Here is a 26,656-nt window from a genome sequence, read left to right as displayed (position 1 = left end):
TGCTTTGGACATTCTATAACTCTACTGAACACCCTCATTTCAGATATAAAATATATTTTTGAGGTACACGTTTTCACAGTCCGTACATTACTCCTGGTTCGTGCTAATTATCCAATTATGACCAGAGCCAATGTCACAAGGCCATATAAATACACCGTTTTTTTTACCAACACAATTTCACACATCACGCCACTGACATGGAGTGCCATACTGCCTCATAAAATAATCCCTTTCAACTATAAAAATATATAAATAAAATACATTACCTAAATACAGTATAATTTGCATACATAACAGTATCAGAACATAGAAAAGTGTGTCCATAGACCACATTAGCCATTACACATTCCAAGTTTTACTTCTTGTAGCTCCCGGGAAGAAATAAGTGAAGTGATGAATGCTTGTGTAAGCAGCAGTAAAATGTATTTCTAGCAGTCGGCTGGTGGGAGGAGCTATAGGAGGACAGGCTCACTGTAGATGCTGGAATTGAATGAAATCAAATATATGGAAACCACAAGTTTGACTCCGTTCCATCCATTACAATGAGCCCGTCCTCCTATAGCGCCGCCCACCAGCCTCCACTGATTTCTAGTGTCACAGCTGTGATTTGGTGAAGCATTTTTATGTGATGAGTAACCTTGTCTGAGACCAGAAGACTTGTGCTAGCTAATGCCTAGGCTTTAGCTCAATGAGCTGACGCAGTCTTGTGGTGTGCAAGGCTAAACACCCAAGTCGTTCACACAAGTAAAATGTCCGTTGCGAGTTAACCCTCTGCCTTTTGTTCCAGTGAGGAGAGGGGCGTGTAGTCATGGTCTGCGTCCTCCATGATAGACTGTAGTGCCTCCAGTCCCTCTACAGACACACACAGACTGCCCACCACCACACTGCTGTCCTGCACATCCACAACTACACACTCAGAAAGAGAGACAAAGGGGGGGAGTGGAGAGGGAGAGGAAGTAAAAGTCAAATAGAAGGAGCGAAAGAGAGAGAGTGATAGAGAGAGATGCACACATAAAAAGAGGGGATTGGGGGTGAGAAAAAACACAAATGTTTTACTTCCTGTTGCACAAGTTGACATAAAGACACAGTTTTCTACACAATATGTATACACAATACTCACTGTTCAGGCTGGTCTCAATCAGGTCTTGCTGTTGCTCCAGGATGTCAGGGATCCTGAAGAAGGCCACGCCTACATCTTCACACTCTTTCTCCTGCTCCTCCTCCTCCGGTGGCTCGCTCACCACCGTGAACCTGATACTGGCCAATCACAACACACCAGAGGTCAGACGGGACCAATCACAGCAGGTTAGTGGTCAGGCAAGGTTAATATGTAATCTCTGGAACGGTGTGTACATTTCTAGAGCTACAGACTGTCATTTCTAGAACCGTTCGGTCTACAACAGTCCTGTCCTCATCTTGCCTTCCATGACCAGCGACATCATAGAGAAGCACATAACTCATCACTATCTGGTCTATTCATTTAGGCTATTTTCTAGCTGACAGTAATGTTGCATAATGTTAAAGGGAAATCTCAGCTACGCCTCCTTTTTTACTACCAGCATGCATGCGCATGCAATGGACAAACGACACACACTCTTAACAACCTTTTTCTTACCTTTCCATTTGGGGGTTGCGTCCCTCTAGCACCCCCCTTAGAATCTCCCGTCTGGACTTGTTGTTCTCTATGTCCACATGAATCACTGTCAGGAGAAACAAGGCATGGCTTACTGAATCACATCTGACACTCCAAGTACACACACATACAGACTCAATGGAGGAAACATTTCAGAGTTGCTCCATCAAGCCTGTCAGTTTCTCTTTAGCTACTTAATCTGTAGCTGAAATCCTACACTGGCAAGGGCTCAGTAAGAGTGACTGAGTATTTGTGTTTGTGTGTGTGTGTGTGTGTGTGTGTACAGAGTGGGGCAAAAAAGTATTTAGTCAGCCACCAATTGTGCAAGTTCTCCTACTTAAAAAGATGAGAGAGGCCTGTAATTTTCATCATAGGTACACTTCAACTATGACAGACAAAATGAGAAAAAAAATCCAGAAAATCACATTGTAGGATTTTTTATTAATTTATTTGCAAATTATGGTGGAAAATAAGTATTTGGTCAATAACAAAAGTTTATCTCAATCCTTTTTTATATACCCTTTGTTGGCAATGACAGAGGTCAAATGTTTTCTGTAAGTCTTCACAAGGTTTTCACACAATGTTGCTGGTATTTTGGCCCATTCCTCCATGCAGATCTCCTCTAGAGCAGTGATGTTTTGGGGCTGTTTCTGGGCAACACGGACTTTCAACTCCCTCCAAAGATTTTCTATGGGGTTGAGATCTGGAGACTGGCTAGGCCACTCCAGGACCTTGAAATGCTTCTTACGAAGCCACTCCTTCGTTGCCCGGGCGGTGTGTTTGGGATCATTGTCATGCTGAAAGACCCAGCCACGTTTCATCTTCAATGCTCTTGCTGATGGAAGGAGGATTTCAAACACATGGTTTCCAGTAAGCCATGCCTTGTTTCTCCTGACAGTTATTCATAATGTCTGGAACGGCATCAAACACATGGTTTCCAGTAAGCCATGCCTTGTTTCTCCTGACAGTTATTCATAATGTCTGGAACGACATCAAACACATGGTTTCCAGTAAGCCATGCCTTGTTTCTCCTGACAGTTATTCATAATGTCTGGAACGACATCAAACACATGGTTTCCAGTAAGCCATGCCTTGTTTCTCCTGACAATTATTCATAATGTCTGGAACGGCATCAAACACATGGTTTCCAGTAAGCCATGCCTTGTTTCTCCTGGCAATTATTCATAATGTCTGGAACGGCATCAAACACATGGTTTCCAGTAAGCCATGCCTTGTTTCTCCTGACAATTATTCATAATGTCTGGAACGGCATCAAACACATGGTTTCCAGTAAGCCATGCCTTGTTTTTCCTGACAATGATTCATAATGTCTGGAACGGCATCAAACACATGGTTTCCAGTAAGCCATGCCTCGTTTTCCCTGACAATTATTCATAATGTCTGGAACGGCATCAAACACATGGTTTTTAATACCAATCCACCCATTCCGCTCCACTCATTACCACAAATCCGTCCTCCCCAATTAAGGTACACCAACCTCCTGTGGTGTGTGTGTGTGTTCAGCATTTGTGAGTGTGTGTGTAGGCGCTCTCTGGTATTCCCTTACCATTGCTGTAGTTGTAGTGGCTGGTCTTACCCGGCGAGGGTTTGGGCAGGGACAGTGGCGTCTCTTCAGAGGGCATGTCCAACAGGGAGTACTCTACAAACAACCTGACCACACTACAGTCTGCTGCTGCCCGTGACTCAGGCCTCAGGCTCAGAGACACGATCTCCACGCGCACGCGCTCCGAAGGCTGCAGAGACAAACAGGACGCTGTAACGTAATAAGACTCGGTGACCTAACGCCACTGGAATCATAAAGGGTGGGTCATCATTTAGGCTTTAGCTGCGGTGGGATTTTGGAAAGTCTATTGGCTAATATTCATGCTGTGGATCCCATTTACTAGGCTGATGGGTCTATAAGAACACACGGTAGAATCTTAACCTACCAGGGCAGTAATGACTGAAGACTTCTAGATGATCATATACTGGAGATGATTTCTTATACCTCCTAATATGTTTGGAAGGGGTCCGACATAATTGTACTGAAACATAAACTACTAAAATAATGAGAGTCATCTAAAATAGCTACGTCAATTGTACATGTACTTTAAAATAACATCCTTAGCAGGTGTGAGAGGAATGTGCAAGTAACTCACTTGCAGAACAATCGCTCCACCTCCTTCCAGATAGATGATCAGTGAGAAATATTTTTTCCCTATCCATCAACAATAATAATGCAGCTAATATTGAACTGGATATCATATCCGTACAGTTCAAATCAACACCATTAATGATGAATGAATGCTTGTGTTTTGTGCTTCCAATAAAGAATCAATAATCCCATCTGACAAACTGGTTAAAGATGATCAGTAGAGAACCTTGGCACAGTAAATATACTTACAGCACTAGAGGTTTGTCCCAACAATGGTTGGCAACATAAACAATACAAATAACTTAAAGCAAACTAGACTTGTTGGGTAAAAACTTTTACTTGGATGCTGCTGTTATATTCCCATGATATAAACACAACAAGCCCAATAACCTTGATACAGTACTTTCTATCCAACTGTACTGTATTCCTATCCTCTATGGACTCAGAGTACAAGGCAAACAGGCTGGGTTCTATTCTCTATCCCTGGTTCACTCACCTTCCGTCCCATGGAGGACTGGCCAGGAACAATGCAGTCATCACTGTCTGAGAGGATAGATTCACTCTGTTCCTCGTCCTCTGCCACTGGGGCCGCCTCCAAGTCTGGGGGAGGGGGGGGAGAGAGGGAAAAAGAGAGGGGGAGAGAAGGAGAAAAAAGATTCAGTCATAACCAAGAAGAGCATTTCAGGCTTGATGTGTTGCAGAAGGAAGCAAGGGGGGTGGGGTTATACTGAGCAATAGAGAAGGAGAGGATTCATAAGTGTTGCTGTGAGCGTGTGTACACTGCATTCGTGTTTTGAAAGAAACTGGGGAGAGTGATAACAGTTGACATGACATCACCTATTCTTATTGGCATTGACATGTTGACAGCAAGTTTTATTGATGCAGGCTGAGTGATATGTACCACTGCTGAACATTGAAAGGGGGGGGGGGGGTGGGGTCTCTCTCGCGTACTACTCAAGGTCAGCATTAACATTGATGGGCTCAGCTATCCCCAGCCTGAAGACTATTGGCAGCAGAACTAAAATATTTATGGGTTTTCTGGTGAAGAAACACGTCAGCAAACAATAACATGGACTGTTTGCACTTGAAAGAGAATACAAAAGTAAGTATTTGTTTCCTAAGGATCCATAGGGGATTTGGTCCCGTGGGGCTCAGTTGGTAGAGCATGGCACTTGCAACGGCAGGGTTGCGGGTTCGATTCCCACGGGGGACCAGGACAAAAATGCATGCACTGGATAAGAGCGTCTGCTGAATGACTAAAATGTGAATATACATTTGGCTATTAAGGCTGAAGAGCCAGAGCTGCCCTGCAGCCCTAACCCTATCCGAACTCAGACTAAAAAGTAGGTACTGTACACTAAAGTCATACTTAAAGAGAGTTACAGTACAGGTTTGGGTTTTGTTTGTAAATTAGGCCTTGCTGGAATATGATTAAGATTGACGCAAGAAGTTGAAAAATTGGTTGCAAATCTAAACGGAGTGTAGCAGCTGCACTCCAAACCACAAGACAGGGAGAGCAGGGAAAACAAACATATCCTTCCCAATTCCGATAGGACCTCGATACAAATGATTAGCATTATCGTTGGACCAAGGAAACTGGTTGTTATTTTTGTTACATGTTTCCGCTAGTGTTGTTGTTGATATCAGTGAGGTGCTAACCTTCCATCTGTTCGAGAATCTCCTCGGAAATGTCTGATTCGTCTGAGGTAGACTGAGAGCTGGCTACGATCACCTGTCCCTCAGAGAAGTGAGACTCTTCCTCATCATCCTCTTCCTCTGTGGTGCTCTGAGGAGGCTCTGGGGCTACCGCTGACCCTGTGAACACCTGTGGACCACATCACCGTTCTATGCATGTATCCCTTGCATAATCTCACAGTAGACAGTAACTCTTAATAAAGCTTCATCATCACATTGAATTGCCTCATTACAGGTCCTGTGTAAAGTTGAAGTCGGAAGTTTACATACCATTAGGTTGGAGTCATTAAAACTCATTTTCCAACCACTCCACAAATGTATTGTAAACAAACTACAGATTTGGCAATTCGGTAAGGACATCTACTTTGCGCATGACACAAGTCATTTTTCAACAATTTTTTACAGACTATTTTTTTACAGATTATTTCACTTTTAATTCACATTATCACAATTTCAGTGGGTCAGAAGGTTACATACACTATGTTGACTGTGCCTTTAAACAGCTTGGAAAATTCCAGAAAATTAGGTCATGGCTTTAGAAGCTTCTGATAAATGATGTAAATTAGCCTGAGTCAATTGGAGGTGGATGTATTTCAAGGGCTACCTTCAAACTCAGTGCCTCTTTGCTTGACATCATGGGAAAATCAAATAAATCAGCCAAGACCTCAGAAAAAAAATTGAAGACCTCCACAAGTCTGGTTCATCCTTGGGAGCAATTTCCAAACGCCTGAAGGGACCACGTTCATCTGTACAAACAATAGTACGCAAGTATAAACACCATGGGACCACGCAGCCGTCATACCTCTCTGGAAGGAGACGCGTTCTGTCTTCTAGAGATGAACGTACTTTAATGCGAAAAGTGCAAATGAATCACAGAACAACAGCAAAGGACCTTTTGAAGATGCTGGAGGAAACAGGTACAAAAGGATCTATATCCACAGTAAAACAAGTCCTATATCGACAACCTGAAAGGCCGCTCAGCAAGGAAGAAGCCACTGCGCCAAAACCGCCATAAAAAGCCAGGCTACGGTTTGCAACTGCACATGTGGACAAAGATCGTACTTTTTAGAGAGATGCCCTCTGGTCTGATGAATCAAAAATAGAACTGTTTGACCATCGTTATGTTTGGAGGAAAAAGGGGGAGGCTTGCAAGCCGAAGAACACCATCCCAACCATGAAGCAAGGGGGTGGCAGCATGATATTGTGGGGGTGCATTGCTGAAGGAGGGACTGGTGCACTTCACAAAATAGATGGCATCATGAGGCAGGAAAATTAAGTGGATATAGTGACGCAACATCTCAAGACATCAGTTAAAGCTTGGTCGCAAATGGGTCTTCCAAATGGACAATGACCCCAAGCATACCTCCAAAGTTGTGTGCAAAATGGCTTAAGGGCAACAAAGTCAAGGTATTGGAGTGGCCATCACAAAGCCCTGACCTCAATCTCATAGAAAATGTGTGGGCAGAACTGAAAAAGCGTGTGCGAGCAAGGAGGCCTACAAACCTGACTCAGTTACACCAGCTCTGCCAGGAGGAATGGGCCAAAATTCACCCAACTTATTGTGGGAAGCTTGTGGAATGCTACCTGAAACATTTGACCCAGGTTAAACAATTTAAAGGCAATGCTAGCAAATACTAATTTAGTGTATGTAAACTTCTGACCCACTGGGAATGTGATAAAAACTGAAATAAATCATTCTCTCTACTATTATTCTGACATTTCACATCCTTAAAATAAAGTGGTGATCCTAACCTAAAACAGGGACTTTTTTACAAGGATTAAATGTCAGGAATTGTGAAAGACTGAGTTTAATGTATTTGGCTAAGGTGTATGTAAACTTCCGACTTCAACTGTATATACACACACACACAAGCTAAAATTACAACTATAACATGAAGCAAAATAACCCCAGTCACCAAACCCCAGAAATAGGTATGTGTTTCATATAACATATGACTCAGAGACAGAGACATAAAGTACCTTTGTTAGGGGCGGTAACTTTGAGACTTCCCTTTTCTCTGTTCCAGGCAAAATAGAGGGACATGAAAAGTTTTCAGCTTCTTGATTTCCGGGTGCTGTGACATCTACGAATGAGACTTTTTTGCTTGCCGTTTTTTCTTTCACCACGGTCCGTAGTCTAGGCTTTGGTAACGGCATCTTGGGAGACAAGAATCAAACACAATTTCATGACAAATCAAAAACCAAAAAGGTAACTGAAACATACTACAATCCTTTCCCATCAAATTGCCTTTCAAACGGTACATTGTAGTAAATACTATTTCTGTACTGGAAGCCACCTCAAAATCCATCAAACCATCCCAGACCAAGCTAACATTACCCTCATAGTACTTACCTCGGATGCAGTTGAAGTAGTAGGAAGAGGAATTAAAGCTTTGGCCCTTTTCTCTTCCTTCACCACCATCCTCAACTCCTCTTTCTTCCCCTCCTCCTCCTCTTTCTCTTTTCCTCCACTTCCACCTTCTTCTCCTCTACCTTTCGTGTTGTTAGCTTCACTGGTCTCTCTTTGGGTACAAACTTGGCCTGTTCAACTGTCATGGTAGAGCCAGGAGGAGGCAGGTAGGTGAACTTCCACTTCAGCGTCACATCAATATGGCCACTGGGGAGGCCGGACGGGTCAGTCAGCTCAAATGTACCTGAGATGTGGACACACAGGGGGGATGTCGATGGTTGGAGCGGCCCAACTGGTCCCACTCAAACAAAAAGAGTCGTTTGTGTGACTAAGATTCAATAAAATAGGCAAAACATGGAAGTAATGTACGCAGTTTGAAGATAGATAAAAGCACTTACCAAACCTAAACCCATACAAACACACTCAAAGTCAATAATTACCAGTGTAGTTGCTCTAACTAACCACCCTGACTAACTACCAAACTAACCAGTGATGGCCTTGTCGTGGGCCAGAGACAGGAGGGGCACCCTGGCCTTGCCCAGGTACATCTCACTCTGGGTATCGTGGTCATCGAACACGTAGAGCAGCAGAGCCCCTGCCTTCAGGTAGCTGTCCAGCTCTGCCTCCATGGCCACTGGGAAGGACATGTTGTCCTCAAACTGAGGCTCGCTGCAGTCGCCCACGATGCAGGTGTCGTGGTCAGGGAAGTCATAGAACTGGTAGACCACGTAGGGGCTGGGTGGGTGGGCATGGCGGGAGGTCAGGTTGCTGCAGCATCGGACGGTGACGTTGAGCTCATTCAGGTTCATGCCTCCGTCGGCTGACACTGAATGGGGGGTTAGGGTTGAGGTTGACACCTGAGGGATTATAGAAAAACAGAGTAGGGTTAGTGAGGATTTATGGGCCAAATAGGAAATAAGTATTTTAACTAAAAGTTTTGTGAAATTGAAGCACCAACAATGAACCACCAAAATAGGGTAGACATTACATTTTTCTAGTTCTGTGTTGTGGTATGGTTATGAATCTTGTTTACCCGGAACTAATATCTCATAGAATTTGGTCAGATTAAGTTCTGGGTTCAAGCACCAGAAATACTGCTGCTCGTTATGCGATGCAAAAGTATGTAGACACCTACTCGTCGAACATCTTATTCTAAAATCATGGGCATTAATATTAAGTTGGTCCCCCTTTTCCTGTTATAACAGCCTCCACTCTTCCGCGAAGGCTTTCCACTAGATGTTGGAACATTGCTGCGGGGAATTGCTTCCATTCTTTCACAAGAGCATTAGTGAGGTCGGGCACTGATGTTGAGCGATTAAGCCTGGCTCGATGGGGTTGAGGTCAAGGCTCTGTGCAGGCCAGTCAAGTTCTTCTACACCAATCTTGACAAACCATTTCTGTATAGACCTTTCTTTGTCCACAGGGGCATTGTCATGCTGAAACAGGAAAGCACAGGATCATCTAGAATGTCGTTCTATGCCGTAGCAAAGATTTCCCTTCACTGGAACTAAGGGGCCTAGCCCAGAACCATGAAAAACAGCCTCAGACCATTATTCCTCCAAACTTTACAGTTGTCACAATGCATTGGGACAGGTAGGGTCCTCCTGGCATCCGCCAAACCTAGATGAGTCCGTTGGACTGTCAGATGGTGAAGCGTGATTCATCACTCCAGAGAACTCGTTTCCACTGCTCAAGAGTCCAATGGCGGCGGGCTTTACACCACTCCAGCCGACGCTTGGAATTGCAGATGGTGATCTTAGGCTTGTGTACGTCTGCTCGGCCCACACCCATTTCATGAAGCTATACTGATGAACAGATCTTGTGCTGACGTTACTTTCAGAGGCAGTTTGGAACTCGGGAGTGAGTGTTGCAACCGAGTGCAGACGATTTGTAAGCGCTTTCAGCCCTCGGTGGTCCTGTTCTGTGAGTTTGTGTGGCCTACCACTTCGCGGCAGAGCCGATATAGCGCCTAGACGTTTCCACTTCACAATAACAGCACTTACAGTTGACCAGGGCAGTTCTAGCAGGGTAGAAATTTGACGAACTGACTTGTTGGAAAGGAGTCATCCTATGACGGTGCCACGTTGAAAGTCACTGAGCTCTTCAGTAAGGCCATTCTACTGCCAATGTTTGTCTATGGAGATTGCATGGCGGTGTGCTCGATTTTATACACCTGTCAGCAACAGGTGTGGCTGAAATAGCCTAGTCAAGTCATTTGAAGGGGTGTCCATACATACTTTTGACCATGTAGTGAATGTACGGGACAATTTTTTAAGTAGTCTGTCCAAGAAAGATTAGTTTGGTTACAATATCCACTAGCTACCTGCTGTTCCGCATTGAAAGCAGAGCTGAGGTAGCCCAGGGCTTTCACTCTCTCCTTGTACAGCCGAATGGCCTGCTCCATGGGCACCCGCAGCCTCACCCAGTACTCCACAGAGCCAAATGACTGCACCTCGCCAGCCACACCTGAGGTGCAGAGAAGAGAGAGCAGAGTTACTGTAGGTACTGGATATACAGTAGATACTTGAGAATCTGAGTTGCATACCCTGGTAGAAAGAAGTCCATATTAAAACCCCTTCACTCACCAACCAGCTGTACGATCCCATGGGCTTTGCTGTCGTTCTCTAGGAGCTGCGACAGCCTGAGCTGCCCCACAGCCACAGTCGTAAAGTCCATGCCCCGGGCCAGCTGCAGCTCCAGCGTCACCGAACCCGTGTGGAGGTACTGCAGGAATAGATCGTCCACCCTCACCACGTACTGCGACGTGAAGCCGTACGCCGGCCGGGCTCCCCTGACTACGGGTGTAGCCTGCAGCTCGAAATCGTAGAAGGCGTAGGTGCAGAAGGTGGAGGGCTCGCGGTCGCTCAGTGTCTCCAGGGCGACTGGGGAGAGGGTCGCCATGCCGATGTGGATTTCCAGAAGGTTCTCTCCACGCTCTAGGTGTACGGTCTCGTCGAACTCGTCGGCCACGTCGTCGTCGGTAACCTCGGGTTTGAAAACGTGTGATTTGGTGCCGTAGGCAATGTCTTTCAGTTGGGCTGCGGGGTGAACGGAGAGAGTACAGTACAACAAGGAAATCAGTTAAAATGACAATAAAGACAAAACCAGACACGACCAAACACCACAAAACTAGACATAACAATAAAATCACCACAACACACAATAATCGTGACAGAATAAATACACACCCTCTAGTTTCTTGATCTTGGCAGCCCTCATGTCCAGCAGCTGGGCAAGGCGTTCCAACTTTAGCTCGTACTGCAGTTTGGAGTCATCCATCTTACGCGTCACCGCTTCAACTTCCGCCTGAGACACAAGAATACGGTGTAAATTTTTAAAACATTTTTTAAAGTATGTCACCTTATCAAGTGAAATACTACGAATAAAGACCATTTCTAAAAGTATGTGTAATGTAAGACACCATTCAATTGTCCTTGTTGCAAATGTTATGGAATATCTAGTTATTTTCCGAACCGTAGTCCAAGTGATTCATGCTGTGTATAACCACGTACCTGGTAGTCCTTGTTGATCTTGTGCTGGACTATGAGCATGTTCCTGGTCTTCTCCAGCTCCTGGATGGTCTCAGCGTGCGTGGCCTGCAGCTCCCTCACGGAGTGCTCCGTGTCGCTACGCACCTCCTCCTCCACCTGCTCCAGGAAGCCCAGCTCACCACTCCTCTGGGACTTACGCACCTGAGGGAGGGAAGAATGCTTGTCACTAGTTACCACAGCAACAAAGTCATCATTTTGTCTAAACCCCATCTATTGCTACAATTTACAATGATTATAAACCTAACCCGATCCCTAACATTAACCACACTGCTAACCTTATGACTAACCTTAAATTAAAACCAAAAGAGCTATTTTTTGTTTTCATACATTTGTACAATATAGCCAATTTTTACTTTGTGGCAACTAGTGACAAACGGGAAAGGCGTTCATTTCAGTGCAAACTGTAATGCACAGTGCCCCCTTGTGGATGGGAGTAGTAACATATGGTGATGCTGCATATGGTCAAAGTGGACCTTACAGTTGGGCTGCCCAACCCTCTTCCTGGAGACCTAGGGTTTTCAGTGTGGGTTTTCAGTCCAACCCTAATTTAACACACCTGATTCTACTAATTAGCTGCTCAACAAAACCTTAACTAGCTGAATCAGATATGCTAAATTAGGGTTTGACTGAAAACCTACAGGACCGTAGATCTCCAGGAAGAGGGTTGGGCAGCCCTGCCTTAGAGCATGATTTCAGGTCGAGATAAGAGACCGATCTGGCCTAAATGGCCATGTACTCTAATCGCCACCCGGCACAGCCAGAAGAGGACTGGCCACACCTCAGAGCCTGGTTCCCCTCTAGGTTTCTTCCTTTCTAGGGAGATTTTCCTAGCCACCGTGCTACTACCATCTGCATTGCTTGTTGTTTGGGGTTTTAGGCTGTGTTTCTGTATAAGTACTTTGTGACATCTACTGATGTAAAAATGGCTTCCTAAATACATTTGATTTGAGGTAAAATGACCAATTACCTTGATTAGCATCAGTGCCTCACTGAGTTCTGCCACATCGACCTCACTCTCCTGCAAGAGAAAAAACATGAACGCACATCTATAACCATGTTGGTTGAGGTATACACATTAAAAAACACATTCATTTTTATATGGAGCGAGAACCGTCTCCTGTACCTTGGTGTAAAACTTGATTCGATCCCTTATTTCATCTAACTGCTGCTTTTGTTCCAGGAACCGAAGCTGAATGTCTTCCTTTTCTTGGCTCAATTTTTCGTTCATATCTAAAATAGTAACACAATTAAAACACTTCAATGTAAAAACGTCTCTGAATGTACACAAAACGTTCTGGTCGACAGTTACCTCTTTCAACCTTGATCTTGTCCAGAATCTCGTTTTTGTCCGTCAGGTCCGACTTCAGTGCCAACTCTAGCTGGGCTATCTGTAGTTTCAGCTGCTGCTCCCGCATCCTAAATGTCTGATCCTGGCTTACATCGAAAGCACTGGGAACACAAAGCCATATGTCATCCACAAAATGATCATACAGAGAAGAGTTTTTCCATGTAGAATTCCATGTGTCCAACCCCTCACCTGTTCACCAGTTTATCACAGTTCTCCTTCAGCAACACTCTCTCCTTCTCCAGGTCAAAGATTTGCTCCTGCAACTGTGTTTCATTAAAAAAAAAAGGATAGTTTATTAGCCAAGAGTTTAGCCAAGGGTGTCCCTACAATGCTATGAGATTGAAACAATCTCATCAAATTGCTCTCGATAAGAGTGCCTGCTAAATGACTAAACCATAAGGGCTATTTTCCCAGACAGATTAAGCTTAGTCCAGGACTATAAAGCATGCTCAATGGAGAATCTCCATTGAAAGTGATTTTTTTAAATTGAGGACTTGGCTTAATCTGGGTCTGGGAAACCAGCCCCAAATGTATCGGAAGGTTACCTCCTCTGTCCTTCTCTGTGAGAATGAGTTGGCTTGTAGTTGGCTCTCCAGGCCCAGACTCCTCAGTCGCTCATCTTTCAGCTGGCCCATTAACTCATCCACCTTGGCCATCACAGCTTCATGACTGACCTTCAAGGTCCTCTGACTCTGCAATCACAACACTGTGGTCATTACCATGGTGACTGGGTTTGAATAGTATGTGACTGAAAGAACAAGATATTTGAAGTTTCCATGTCGACTATAGATTAGAATGTGCGGTGGAGACCAAAAAAATTTGTCTGAATACCATTTATTTCTAATCAGCTCAAATATTTTTCTTAAAACCTCAATCTGGTGCAGTACTAATGCCACATGCATTTCCCAAATAATCCACACTGGACATTGCTAGAGTATTGCTAATGAACTAGTGTCTCCTTGAACATGCAGTTGTATTTTACCTCTTGGAGTTGTAGGAATCGGCCCTCGAGCACAGTGAACGCGTTGCCCTTCTCAACAAGCTGCTTCTGCAACCTGATCATCTCCACGTTGTCCTTGATAGTAGATCTGGAGACACCACAACACAGAGGCATGGTTTTGATCACTATTCCCACATAGTGTGTGTGTGTGTATGCCGTTGCTGGATAAAACAACTGGAGATATACAGGTACGTGAACACTACCACCTATTGTTGATGTGAATCTCCACCAAAAACAATGCGGTTGATTGAGGAGTGCGTTGTTAGGATGCAGAGTAGCTACTTTTGCATGGTGTGTTACCTCTGCCCAGTGGTCTGCTGCTCTCGCAGGTGGAGGAGCGACTCCTCAAATTTTCTCTCCTTCCTCCTCAGCTGGTCCCTCAGCAGCTCTGCAGCTTTGTCCATCTCCTCTATGTGAGACCGTTGAGTCTCATTCACATTCTCACTGACAGACAAAGATTCAGGTTAGTTTTATTAGAATGAATGACAAGGCTACTATTGCTAAAGCAAAGTGAGAATGACAACAATAACAGTAAAAAATATACATTTTACAGGTAACTGCCAAAATAATAGGTCCAATTGAATAAATAAGGGATACAAGGTATGACGAGCTATATTGACAGCAGGTGCTTCCACACAGGTGTGGTTCCTGAGTAATTTAAGAAATTAACATCCCATCATTCTCAGGGTTATGTATAAAATTGCTGGGCAGGCCATTATTTTGGCTACCAAGTCTATGAACCCAAAGGATGACAATGACCATATCCACAGGCCACAAGTAGTCACTGAATGGTTTGATGAAAACGATATGCCATGGCCGTCTAAGTGACCAGATCTCAACCCAATTGAACACCTATGGGAGATGCTGGAGCCGCGCCTGAAACAGCGTTTTCCACCACCAATAACAAAACACCAAATTATGACATTTCTCATGGATAAATGGTGTCGCATTCCTCCAATAGAGTTCCAGACACTTGTAGAATCTATGCCAAGGTGCATTGACGCGGTTCTGGCTCGTGGTTGTCCAATGCCCTTTTAAGACACCACGTTGGGGTTTCCTTTATTACCTGCCTCCTGGGCCTTTCACGCACGACAGTGTTTAGGGTTTACCGAGAATGGTAAGACAAACAACAACAAAAAAACATCCAATCAGCGGCAGTCCTGTGGGCGAAAACAGCTCGTTGATGAGAGGTTGAAGGAGAATGGCAAGAATCATGTAAACTACCAGGCGGGTCACAAGCAGGCAAATGAAGGAGCAGTACAACGGTGGTGAAGAGAACAGCATCTCCTGGCACACGTTAGGTCCCGTGATACCAACTGAGCAAAGTGTCCATGTCCCAAAGAATTCAGGCTGTTCTGGAGGCAACGGGAGGTCCGACCCGGTACTAGATAGGTGTACCTAATAAACTTGCCACTGAGTGTTTATACACACACACACAACCTATCTACAGTGCCTTGCAAAAGTATTCGGCCCCCTTGAACTTTGCAACCTTTTGCCACATTTCAGGCTTCAAACATAAAGATATAAAACTGTATTTTTTTGTGAAGAATCAACAACAAGTGGGACACAATCATGAAGTGAACAACATTTATTGGATATTTCAATTTTTTTTAACAAATCAAAAACTGAAAAATTGGGCGTGCAAAATTATTCAGCCCCTTTACTTTCAGTGCAGCAAACTCTCTCCAGAAGTTCAGTGAGGATCTCTGAATGATCCAATGTTGACCTAAATGACTAATGAGGATAAATACAATCCACCTGTGTGTAATCAAGTCTCCGTATAAATGCACCTGCACTGTGATAGTCTCAGAGGTCCGTTAAAAGCGCAGGAGCATCATGAAGAACAAGGAACACACCAGGCAGGTCCAAGATACTGTTGTGAAGACGTTTAAAGCCGGATTTGGATACAAAAAGATTTCCCAAGCTTTAAACATCCCAAGGAGCACTGTGCAAGCGATAATATTGAAATAGAAGGAGTATCAGACCACTGCAAATCTACCAAGACCTGGCCGTCCCTCTAAACTTTCAGCTCATACAAGGAGAAGACTGATCAGAGATGCAGCCAAGAGGCCCATGATCACTCTGGATGAACTGCAGAGATCTACAGCTGAGGTGGGAGACTCTGTCCATAGGACAACAATAGTATACAGTCGTATATTGCACAAATCTGGCCTTTATGGAAGAGTGGCAAGAAGAAAGCCATTTCTTAAAGATATCAGTCGAGCAGTGAATTTCAAACACGGATTAAAACACAGAGACCAGGGAACTTTTCCAATGGCTCGCAAAGAAGGGCACCTACTGGTAGATGGGTAAAAATAAAAAAGCAGTCTTGAATATCCCTTTAACATGGTGAAGTTATTAAATTACACTTTGGATGGTATATCAATACACCCAATACCCTTCCTAACTCAGTTGTCGGAGAGGAAGGAAACCACTCTGGGATTTTACGATGAGGCCAATGGTGACTTTAAAATAGTTAGAGTTGAATGGCTGTTATAGGAGAAAACTGAGGATGGATCAACAACACAGTAGGTACTCCACAATACTTACTTAATTGACAGAGAGAAAAGAAGGAAGCCTGTACAGAATAAAAATATTTTAAAAAAAATGAACAGGCACAAAATCAATACTGCAAAAAATGTGGCAAAGCAATAAACTTTTTGTCCTGCATACAAATTGCTATGTTTAGGACAAATCCAATACAACACATTACTAAGTACAACTCTTCATATTTTCCAGCTTACAGTGCATATTTTCCAGCTTAAAGTATTCAGACCCGTTCATTTCCCCCAATCTTTTTTTACTTTACAGCCTTATTCTAAAATCTCATCAATCTACACAATATACCCCATAATGACAAAAATATTATATTTTTTTATAAATGTTTGAAAATGTATTAAAAATAAATAAAAACATCCCCCTGTGGTCAATTAAATTGATCTGAAATAATTTGGAAAGGCACACCTGTCTATATAAGGTTCCACAGTTAACAGTGCATGTCAGGGCAAAAACCAAGCCATGAGGTCGAAGGAATCAGAGACACGATTGTGTCGAAGCACAGATCTGGGGAAGGGTACCAAAACATTTATTCAGCATTGAAGGTCCCCAAGAACACAGTTGCCTCCATCATTGTTCAATGGAAGAAGTTTGGAACCACCAAGACTCTTCTTAGACTGAGCAATCGGGGGGGGGAAAGGCCTTGGTCAGGGAGGTGACCAAGAACCCGATAGTCACTCTGACAGAGCTCCAGAGTTCCTCTGTGGAGATAGGAGAACATTCCAAAAGGACAACCATCTCTGCAGAACTCCACCAATCAGGCCTTTATGGTAGAGTGGCCAGATGGAAACTACTCCTTAGAAAAAGGCACGATAGCCCGCTTGGAGTTTGCCAAACGGTACTTAAAGGACTCTCAGACCATGAGAAACACGATTCTCAGGTCTGATGAAACCAAGATTGAACTCTTTGGCGTGAATGACAAGCCTCATGTCTGGAGGAAACTTTGCACCATCCCTACGTTGAAGCATGGTGGGGATGTTTTTCAGTGGCAGGGACTGGGAGACTTGTCAGGATCGAGGGAAAGATGAACGGAGCAAAGTACCGAGAGATCCTTGATGAAATCCTGCTCCAGAGCGCTCAGGGACCTCAGACTGGGGGCAAAGGTTCACCTTCCAACAGGACAACGACGCTAAGCACACAGCCAAGACAATGCAGAAGTGGATTCGGGACATGTCCTTGAGTTGCCCAGCCAGAGCCCGGACTTGAACCCAATCGAACATCTCTGGAGAAACCTGGCATTAGCTGTGCAGCAACACTTCCCATCCAACCTGACAGAGCTTGAGAGGATCTGCAGAGAATAATGGGAGAAACATCCCCAAATACAGGTGTGTCAATCTTGTAACGTCATACCCAAGAAGACTTAAGGCAGTAATCGCTGCCAAAGGTGCTTCAACAAGTACTGAGTGAAGGGTCGAAATACTTAGGTAAATGTGATATTTGGGTTTTAAATGTGATATTTCTGCATTTCATTTTCAATATATATAGTATACATATTTTCATACACAAAACATCCCAACATCCCAGTGGAAAGTGTGTGCATGATTTAAAAAATATATACACTGCTCAAAAAAATAAAGGGAACACTTATTAAACAACACAATGTAACTCCAAGTAAATCACACTTCTGTGAAATCAAACTGTCCACTTAGGAAGCAACACTGATTGACAATAAATGTCACATGCTGTTGTGTAAATGGAATAGACAACAGGTGGAAATTATAGGCAATTAGCAAGACAAGCAATTAGCAAGACTCCAATAAAGGAGTGGTTCTGCAGGTGGTGACCACAGACTACTTATCAGTTCCTATGCTTCCTGGCTGATGTTTTGGTCACTTTTGGATGCTGGCGATGCTTTCACTCTAGTGGTAGCATGAGACGGAGTCTACAACCCACACAAGTGGCTCAGGTAGTGCAGCTCATCCAGGATGGCAAATCAATGCGAGCTGTGGCAAGGTTTGCTGTGTCTGTCAGCGTAGTGTCCAGAGCATGGAGGCGCTACCAGGAGACAGGCCAGTACATCAGGAGACGTGGAGGAGGCCGTAGGAGGGCAACAACCCAGCAGCAGGACCGCTACCTCCGCCTTTGTGCAAGGAAGAGCAGAAGGAGTACTGACAGAGCCCTGCAAAATGACCTCCAGCAGGCCACAAATGTGCATGTGTCTGCTCAAACGGTCAGAAACAGACTCCATGAGGGTGGTATGGGTGGTGGGGGTTGTGCTTACAGCCCAACACCGTGCAGGACGTTTGGCATTTGCCAGAGAACACCAAGATTGGCAAATTCGCCACTGGCGCCCTGTGCTCTTCACAGATGAAAGCAGGTTCACATTGAGCACATGTGACAGACATGACAGAGTCTGGAGACGCTGTGGAGAACGTTCTGCTGCCTGCAACATCCTCCAGCATGACCGGTTTGGCGGTGGGTCAGTCATGGTGTGGGGTGGCATTTCTTTGGGGGGCCGCACAGCCCTCCATGTGCTCGCCAGAGGTAGCCTGACTGCCATTAGGTACCGAGATGAGATCCTCAGACCCCTTGTTAGACCATATGCTGGTGCGGTTGGCCCTGGGTTCCTCCTAATGCAAGACAATGCTAGACCTCATGTGGCTGGAGTGTGTCAGCAGTTCCTGCAAGAGGAAGGCATTGATGCTATGGACTGGCCCGCCCGTTCCCCAGACCTGAATCCAATTGAGCACATCTGGGACATCATGTCTCGCTACAACCACCACAGACTGTCCAGGAGTTGGCGGATGCTTTAGTCCAGGTCTGGGAGGAGATCCCTCAGGAGACCATCCGCCACCTCATCAGGAGCATGCCCAGGCGTTGTAGGGAGGTCATACAGGCACGTGGAGGCCACACACACTACTGAGCCTCATTTAGACTTGTTTTAAAGGACATTGCATCAAAGTTGGATCAGCCTGTAGTGTGGTTTTAATTTTGAGTGTCACTCCAGACCTCCATGGGTTGATAAATTTGATTTCCATTGATACTTTTTGCGTGATTTTGTTGTCAGCACATTCAACTATGTAAAGAAAAAAGTATTTAATAAGAATATTTCATTCATTCAGATCTAGGATGTGTTATTTTAGTGTTCCCTTTATTTTTTTGAGCAGTGTATATATAATATTCTAAACTCAAAAAACGTCCCCTTTTCAGGACCTAGTCTTTCAAAGATAATTCATAAAAATCCAAATAACTTCACAGATCTTCATTGTAAAGGGTTTAAACACGGTTTCCCATGCTTGTTCAATGAACATGGACCAGTGGAACAGTTGTTAACACACTAACAGCTTACAGACAATAGGCAATTAAGGTCACAGTTATGAAAACTTAGGACATAAATAGGCCTTTCTACTGACTCTGAAAAACACCAAAAGAAAGATGCCCAGGGTCCCTGCTCATCGGCGTGAACGTGTCTTAGACATGCTGCAAGGAGGCATGAGGACTGCAGATGTGGCCAGGGCAATAAATTGCAATGTCATTACTGTGAGACGCCTAAGACAGCGCTACAGGGAGACCATGTGTTACACCTGCACAGGATCGGTACATCTGAACATCACAACTGCGGGACAGGTACAGGATGGCAACAACTGCCCGAGTTACACCAGGAACACACAATCCTTCCATCAGTGCTCAGACAGTCCACAATAGGCTGAGAGAGGCTGGACTGAGGGCTTGTAGGCCTGTTGTAAGGCAGGTCCTTACCTGACATCACCGGCAACAATGTCACCTATGGGCACAAACCCACCATCGCTGGGCAAGACAGGACTGGCAAAAAGTGCTCTTCACTGACAAGTCGTGGTTTTGTCTCACCAGGGCTGGTAGGATCCGCGTTTATCGTCGAAAGAATGAGCGTTACACCGAGGCTTGTACTCTGGAGCAGTATCGATTTGGAGGTGGAGGGTCCATCATGGTCTGGGGCAGTATGTCACAGCATCATCGGACTGAGCTTGTTGTCATTGCAGGCAAACTCAACGCTGTGCGTTATAGGGAAGACATCCTCCTCCCTCATGTGGTACTCTTCCTGCAGGCTCATCCTGACATGACAATGCCACCAGCCATACTGCTCGTTCTGTGCATGATTTCCTGCAAGACAGGAATGTCAGTGTTCGGCCATGGCCAGCGAAGAGCACGGATCTCAATCCCATTGAGAACGTCTGGGACCTGTTGGATCGGAGGGTGAGGGCTAGGGCCATTCCCCCCAGAAATGCCCAGGAACTTGCAGGTGCCTTGGTGGAAGAGAGGGGTAACATCTCACAGCAAGAACGGGCAAATCTGGTGCAGTCCATGAGGAGAAGCACTGCACTACTTAATGCAGCTGGTGGCAACACCAGATACTACTGACTGTTACTTTTGATTTTGACCCCTCCTTTGTTCAGGGACACATGATTCCATTTCTGTTAGTCACATGAAGTGGGACAGCATTCACTTCACTGCAGTCAGGTCAAGACCCTAGTGAGGACGACGAGCAAACGGATGAGCTTCCTTGAGACGGTTTCTGGCAGCTTGTGCAGAAATTCTTTGGTTGTGCAAACCCACAGATTCATCAACTGTCCAGGTGGCTGGTCTCAGACCATCTGGCAGGTGAAAAATCCAGATGTGGAGATCCTGGGCTGGTGTGGTTACACATGGTCTGCGGTTGTGAGGCCGGTTGGACGTACTGACAAATTCTTTAAAACGACAATAGAGGTGGCTTATGGTAGAGAAATGAACATTAAATTATTTGACAACAGCTCTGCTGGACATTCCTGTATTCATCATGCCAATTGCATGCTCCCATAAAACTTGAGACATCTGTGGTATTGTGTTGTGTAACAAAACTGCACATTGAGTGGCCTTTTATTGTCCCCAGTACCAGGTGCACCAGTGTAATGCTCATGCTGTTTAATCAGCTTATTGATATGCCACAACTTTAACATTTCTACACTACCAGGGGTCTGTCGGGAGGGAGAAACGGGAGGGGGAGGTTCAGTCAGGTAGGTTACCTAGCCTGTCTATCGCTTGCGGCCTCCTCTCCTTCGACGCCGGGACACCCTGGTGCGGTGTTGCCTGGGGACAGGGTGGCTAATCTGCTTCTTCTGGGCTTTGTGATTGATAGATAAGACTATGAATGACTTTTAGATGGGCCGGGGGCCCCTTTTATAGGGCTGGAGGGGGTCGGAGTGACGTCATCATGAGATAAATGATGATGCAAAATTATTCAAGACTATATGGATTTTGAAAAGTAAAATAGCAGTATTGGCAGGATGTATTTTATTTTTTTTGCTTATGTTTTTTTGGCCAACACAATGAATCATGGTAGAACTAATCAATCAGAGCTTTATTTAATGGTCATTTGGAATGTCAATTCAATGAGCATTATGGGTAAATAATACTAAACACAGCAGAATATAAAAAGTGGCCAGAAGGATGTAAGAGCCTAAAATGAAGAAAATTGGTGTAAAATTGTAGGCGATCCACAGCATGAGTCAAAATACCAATAAAACCTAGCGGTCAAACAGGGAAACGGTTCCAATTGTTTTTCCACCATAAATTTTTACCATGGGGGATTTTTAGAAACACTTCAAATAAGGGCTTACCCTGATAACCATGTACATCTCTCTAGGACAAGGTGACTTTTATCAAATGTTGGAAAAACAATTGGAACCATTGTCCTGTTTGACCACTAGGTTTTATGACACCACTGTGGGGCTCTATTATAATTTATACAACAGGTGGGTCTATTCCTGAATGCTGATTAGTTAAAACCGCATTCCAGCCTGTGTCTATTCCACAAGTTACCACCGGCTAAACCTATGATGTTAAAATGCCTATTTACTCTGTTCCATCTGACTGCGCAATCCAATGTCTCATTAACCCAGCCAAGCAATTTATATACTTGATCTCCACTATAAAAAGCATCTAGACATTATCTCACATTTCTTTGAGACTAAAATTTAGTTTTCAACAGTGAATATTTCTATAAACCTTGCTGTTTGTCTCTCATGTCATTTGCAACATTGTTTCAATATTCAAATTTGACCTCCATGTGTCCCATAGTAATGAACGTGTCGGGACTCGGGACGAGACAGACAGGTAGTGTTTCTCAGCCAGTCGAACTCGTGAATCAGCTGGCATAATTTTTATGGATATATTCAAAGAAATGTAAATTGAAAAAAGGTCCAACGAAATGAAGTGCAGCTAAGTTTGCAGTCTTTCCACCTTCAGTTCGAAGTGATTGTGTTAGCTGTGTTGTTGGCTAGCTCCTCTGAACAACAGTGTCCTGACATTTTCTATGCCAGGTGAAATCATGCCTCATTAGCTCATTGTTATGGACGTGTCCAAATAAAGGTCACTAGAAAACAGCTTAAACAAATGCAAATGCTACTGTTGTTATTTGGGCTGCACTTTTTGATGTGACTGTAAGTTAGCAGTAGTTGGCTAGCTAGAAAGCAAGGGATAAGAATGTTGCCAGCCAGTATGGCAATGGAACATTTATAACGAACGACTGGGTCGCGTCCATAGATACAGATCAAGAAGACTGAACGACGGTCTCGCAACCGAACCGATAGAACGAACAACCAGCCGGCTTGGGTATCAACCCTAGATTTGTGTTGGGACTATATCTTGTGGAAGGATGAAATAGTATTAATAAATTAATCAAAATAACATTTTTTACGAAAATGTCAATAATTATTTGAATATGGTGGTAAAAGTGAAAATGCCCTCAAAGCCAGTTTTTAGGATATATTGGTATGGTTTGCCGGCTCTAGCTTCCGTTTCGACCCTAACAACACCTGTGCCAATATATCCTCCAAACACTGGCTTCATGGGCATTATCACTTAAATAGATGTATTCAAATATATGAATAAAATGTATTTTTAAAAAGACAAACGAGAGGGAAGGGGAGAGAGAGATAGAGATGGGGAGACAGGGAGAGAGACAGAAAAAGACTGAGTGAAAGAGAGACAGATAGAGAGGGAGGATAGAGAGAGAAAGAGAATAAGAGAGAGAGCATTGCAATCATGGAAGGGATGTTGCTAATATGGTGCAAAACGTACAGTCCCTCACAGTCTAGCTAGCTGATAAAAACAGTACATACAGATTGCGGATCTCAGCTCTGGCGTCGTCCAGCAAACTGTGTCCGTATCTGGGCAGCAGACCCTGAGGGGCCCTGCCACTCATCTCCACCTCCACACTTCTAGGGCCTGGGAGACACAAACAGACACAAAAGTTAAGGCTAACAGAAAAGTCCCACTAAAATTCAAACATGAGGCTAAAGCCATATTGCTTTCCTATCCAATCTATGCCTAGGGAGTAAAGACTAGGAGTTCAATTGGGATTCAGTGTCAGAGTATAAAAGTAAAATGCCAAAGGTCACCTCTGGGGGCAGCAGGGGGTAGCTGAGCCAGGCTGAACGTGTCCTCCCTCAGCCTCCGCAGGCCTGTATTGACTCGTGATTGGACATGGCCATAGGGGGTGGGCCGTTTGCTCTGCGTCTGCAGCTGCTGTTTGGCGGCCAACAGGCGCTGCTTCAGGCCCTCATTCTGCATCTGCAGCTCCTGGACCTAGAATTGAATTACACTCAATTTTGGGTTGCAAATAAACAAAACGTACATCGACAAGATGCGCATTTGAAATCCTAGAGGATAACACACAAAAACATTCATGAAAACACTGGTAATGTCCCAAATGGCACCCTATTCCCTACACTACTTTTGACCAGAGCCCTTGTAAAAACTAGTGCACTATATAGGGAATAATGGTGCAATTTCGGACGCACCCACTTATTTCCAAAGTGGTATACCTTCTCCTGCAGCTCTTCCATCATCTCCTCCAGCTCCACGTCCCGGCTCCCTGGTCGCACCCCACCTGCAGCCACTTGTTCCACACGCCGACGGTCCTTCACCAAGCGCACCAGCTTGGTGGCCATCCTGCGAAAAGCCAAGAGAAGTTTGAAGTTCAATAGAATGGGAGCAGAGGCAAGGGACAGAAATCCACATGAAGAGTTGTTGAACTCTAAGGTTTGATACTGTAGGGTTATGCATTGAGGTTGAAACCTTAGCTAAATGTGTGTGTGTGTTGCGTGTGTGTGCATACATCCAGGTGCAGTTCCCACCTCTTGATTTTGTCCTCCTGTTTGTGTGTGTGTTGTTTGAGGAGCAGGTTTTCCTCATGGAGCCGTAGGAACCTGTCCTCCAGCTCCTCCCTGCTCACCCGCAAGATCGCCTGCCTCGCCCGGGCATTCTGGGCTACCAGCATCTCTGCAAACAGAGCCAGGAAGTTACCACCAGTTTAGACCCAATTGTTGAGGTCCATAGGGTAGAGTAAAGTAAAGTCAAGTAATGGCATTAATAACCTGATAATCCCACTCCAACCTTAGTGAGGTTTAGGGTGATGTCTTTAACGGGCACATCTGCTGCAGTCTCGTCAGCAAACGTTGACATGGTTCAATCTGGAAACAAAAGGTTGAGACATCACAGCTATCCATCAATGAAAGACTAACAGGGCACAGCCTCCTGTGGCTTGTTTTAGCTACGAAGGTCGGATGAAAACCATGCAACTAACAGTACTAACTAGTTGCTATCAATGTCTAGAATAGGCGTACATATTATTACTGTTCTACCAGCTTAGCTAAATGTTTCTTTCTAGGTCAAAATAGCTCACAAATAGGCTAGCTAGGTTCGTTTGGCTACGTACGTACAAAAACAAGCGGCTCGTCTGAAGCCAAGTCTCAATGAACTAGCTAACGTTAGTTTTAGAGTGGATAAGCAAGCTAATAAGTTAGCTATCGTCCAGTTTAAAAGTGTCTATCCAATAGTAAAGCATGCATGCATAATGTTTACCATTAACTATTCATTTCTTACACATTTGTTACCGTTTCACATAAACACTTCACTCCTCAGCGACTGTTGCTAACAAACAATTGTCTTCCTGTTCCCATGTGCGCATGCGTTTCAAAAGAATCATGGGATACGTAGTTTCAGGAGAAGAGCAGTACAGTCAGAAGACTGAGCATTTCACAATATTATGTAGTGAGTCAATATCTAAAAGGTATTTGGTGCAGTAGGCTACTTTGCAATGCTGATAGGCATTATTTCAGTAAATGTTCCTATGCATTGTGTCTTTTACACTGTCTCCTTTCATTACCATGTTGACAAGCCTAATCTAGCCCAAAATGGAGTTTACTGTTTGCCTTAAGGTCCAAGGACCAAAACAGCCAAATACTCCATCTAAACGTGAATCGATTCTCAATAGCGATGCGATTATAGAAACATAAAGTCCTAGACTTTCATATCACATCAAAATAATCTCACAAATACAAAATATTAAATTACTGTACACTGTTTTAGTTGCAGCCGAGAATATTTCTCAGTGACGCCACGTTTCTGGCGAGATGGTTCCAGCTGCTGCGACATCATCTCAGAGTCGTCGTCCCTCAGGGTCTCTATGCTGCCACCTACTGCTATGTCATCTCTCAGTGCAGCGCATCTCTCAGGAAAAGTGGAATTTTCGAAAAGAGTGAACGTTTCAAATGAACTGTATGGAGAAGTGGGGGTTTCGACACGTTTCACTCAATATGTCGTTTGGGTTATCGGACATTAGTAATGGTCTGCAGAGACGACAGTGAGGAATTTCAGTTATGTAAAAAAAAAAAAAAAAAGTATATTTACTGACTAAGCTGTTTCTTTAAATGTTACCTACAGGTAGTATGTATGTGACAATAATTTTATTGTAAATGCTAGCCAACGTTACATTTACGTAATTTAACAAACGTACAGTGGTGAGTGCATACATTTGAATACTTGTTTCATTATTGGTCCCTCGTGGGAAAATAACTCCCCGACGCTGGCGCCCATGCGCCTCCAAAATACTCTATCACCTGAGCTACACGGGACTAGCTACCTTAACTTATAATTGTATTTTTTACATTAATGTATTATTGAATATTTGGAATAATAATAATTGAAATATCAAGTCATGGCAGTGCTAGTAGTTATGGAATTCCAGCGCTTCTAGTGTTAAAAGACGCCTTTCAAAACACCCATTTATAATGGTTCCTTTCTAAATGCTCTCACCTTTCGACACCCCCACTTTTCCTGAGAGATGCACTGCACTGAGAGATGACATATCAGTAGGTGGCAGCATAGAGACCCTAAGGGATGACTACTCTAAGAGATTATGGTACAGCTCGACCCTACTGTGGCTTCTATTACACACAGGTGTCGAAGCATGCTAGATAGCTAATAGGCGAAAGTTAATAAAGATGGCGGCCCCCGTGTGCATACAACAAATGCCTCGTTTGCGAAGTTCGCTGTGTTGTACATTGCTCA

The 26,656-nt window shown here is 44.2% G+C and overlaps 1 protein-coding gene across 1 annotated transcript; it reads right to left on the bottom strand.

The window, feature by feature from the left end:
• Window positions 1-622: 622 nt before the first annotated feature.
• LOC139408017 (RPGRIP1 like) lies at window positions 623-25,253 on the bottom strand. Its single transcript, XM_071151858.1, is given in 27 exon segments — window positions 623-906; window positions 1,121-1,257; window positions 1,616-1,700; window positions 3,201-3,387; window positions 4,285-4,388; window positions 5,448-5,613; window positions 7,464-7,640; window positions 7,837-7,938; window positions 7,941-8,137; window positions 8,381-8,750; window positions 10,217-10,359; window positions 10,479-10,931; window positions 11,082-11,199; window positions 11,406-11,585; window positions 12,412-12,462; window positions 12,568-12,674; window positions 12,754-12,893; window positions 12,982-13,055; window positions 13,338-13,484; window positions 13,775-13,880; window positions 14,093-14,236; window positions 23,425-23,530; window positions 23,704-23,890; window positions 24,130-24,256; window positions 24,442-24,586; window positions 24,682-24,777; window positions 25,201-25,253. Coding segments are annotated over 26 exon segments (3,984 nt in total). The 5' UTR covers window positions 24,770-24,777; window positions 25,201-25,253; the 3' UTR covers window positions 623-763.
• Window positions 25,254-26,656: the final 1,403 nt, after the last annotated feature.

The sequence above is a fragment of the Oncorhynchus clarkii genome, chromosome 1 (genome assembly GCF_045791955.1).
Source record: "Oncorhynchus clarkii lewisi isolate Uvic-CL-2024 chromosome 1, UVic_Ocla_1.0, whole genome shotgun sequence".
Lineage (NCBI taxonomy): Eukaryota > Metazoa > Chordata > Actinopteri > Salmoniformes > Salmonidae > Oncorhynchus > Oncorhynchus clarkii.
The sequence above is the reverse complement of the archived record's forward strand: the minus strand, read 5'-3'. Positions and strand labels throughout refer to the sequence as shown.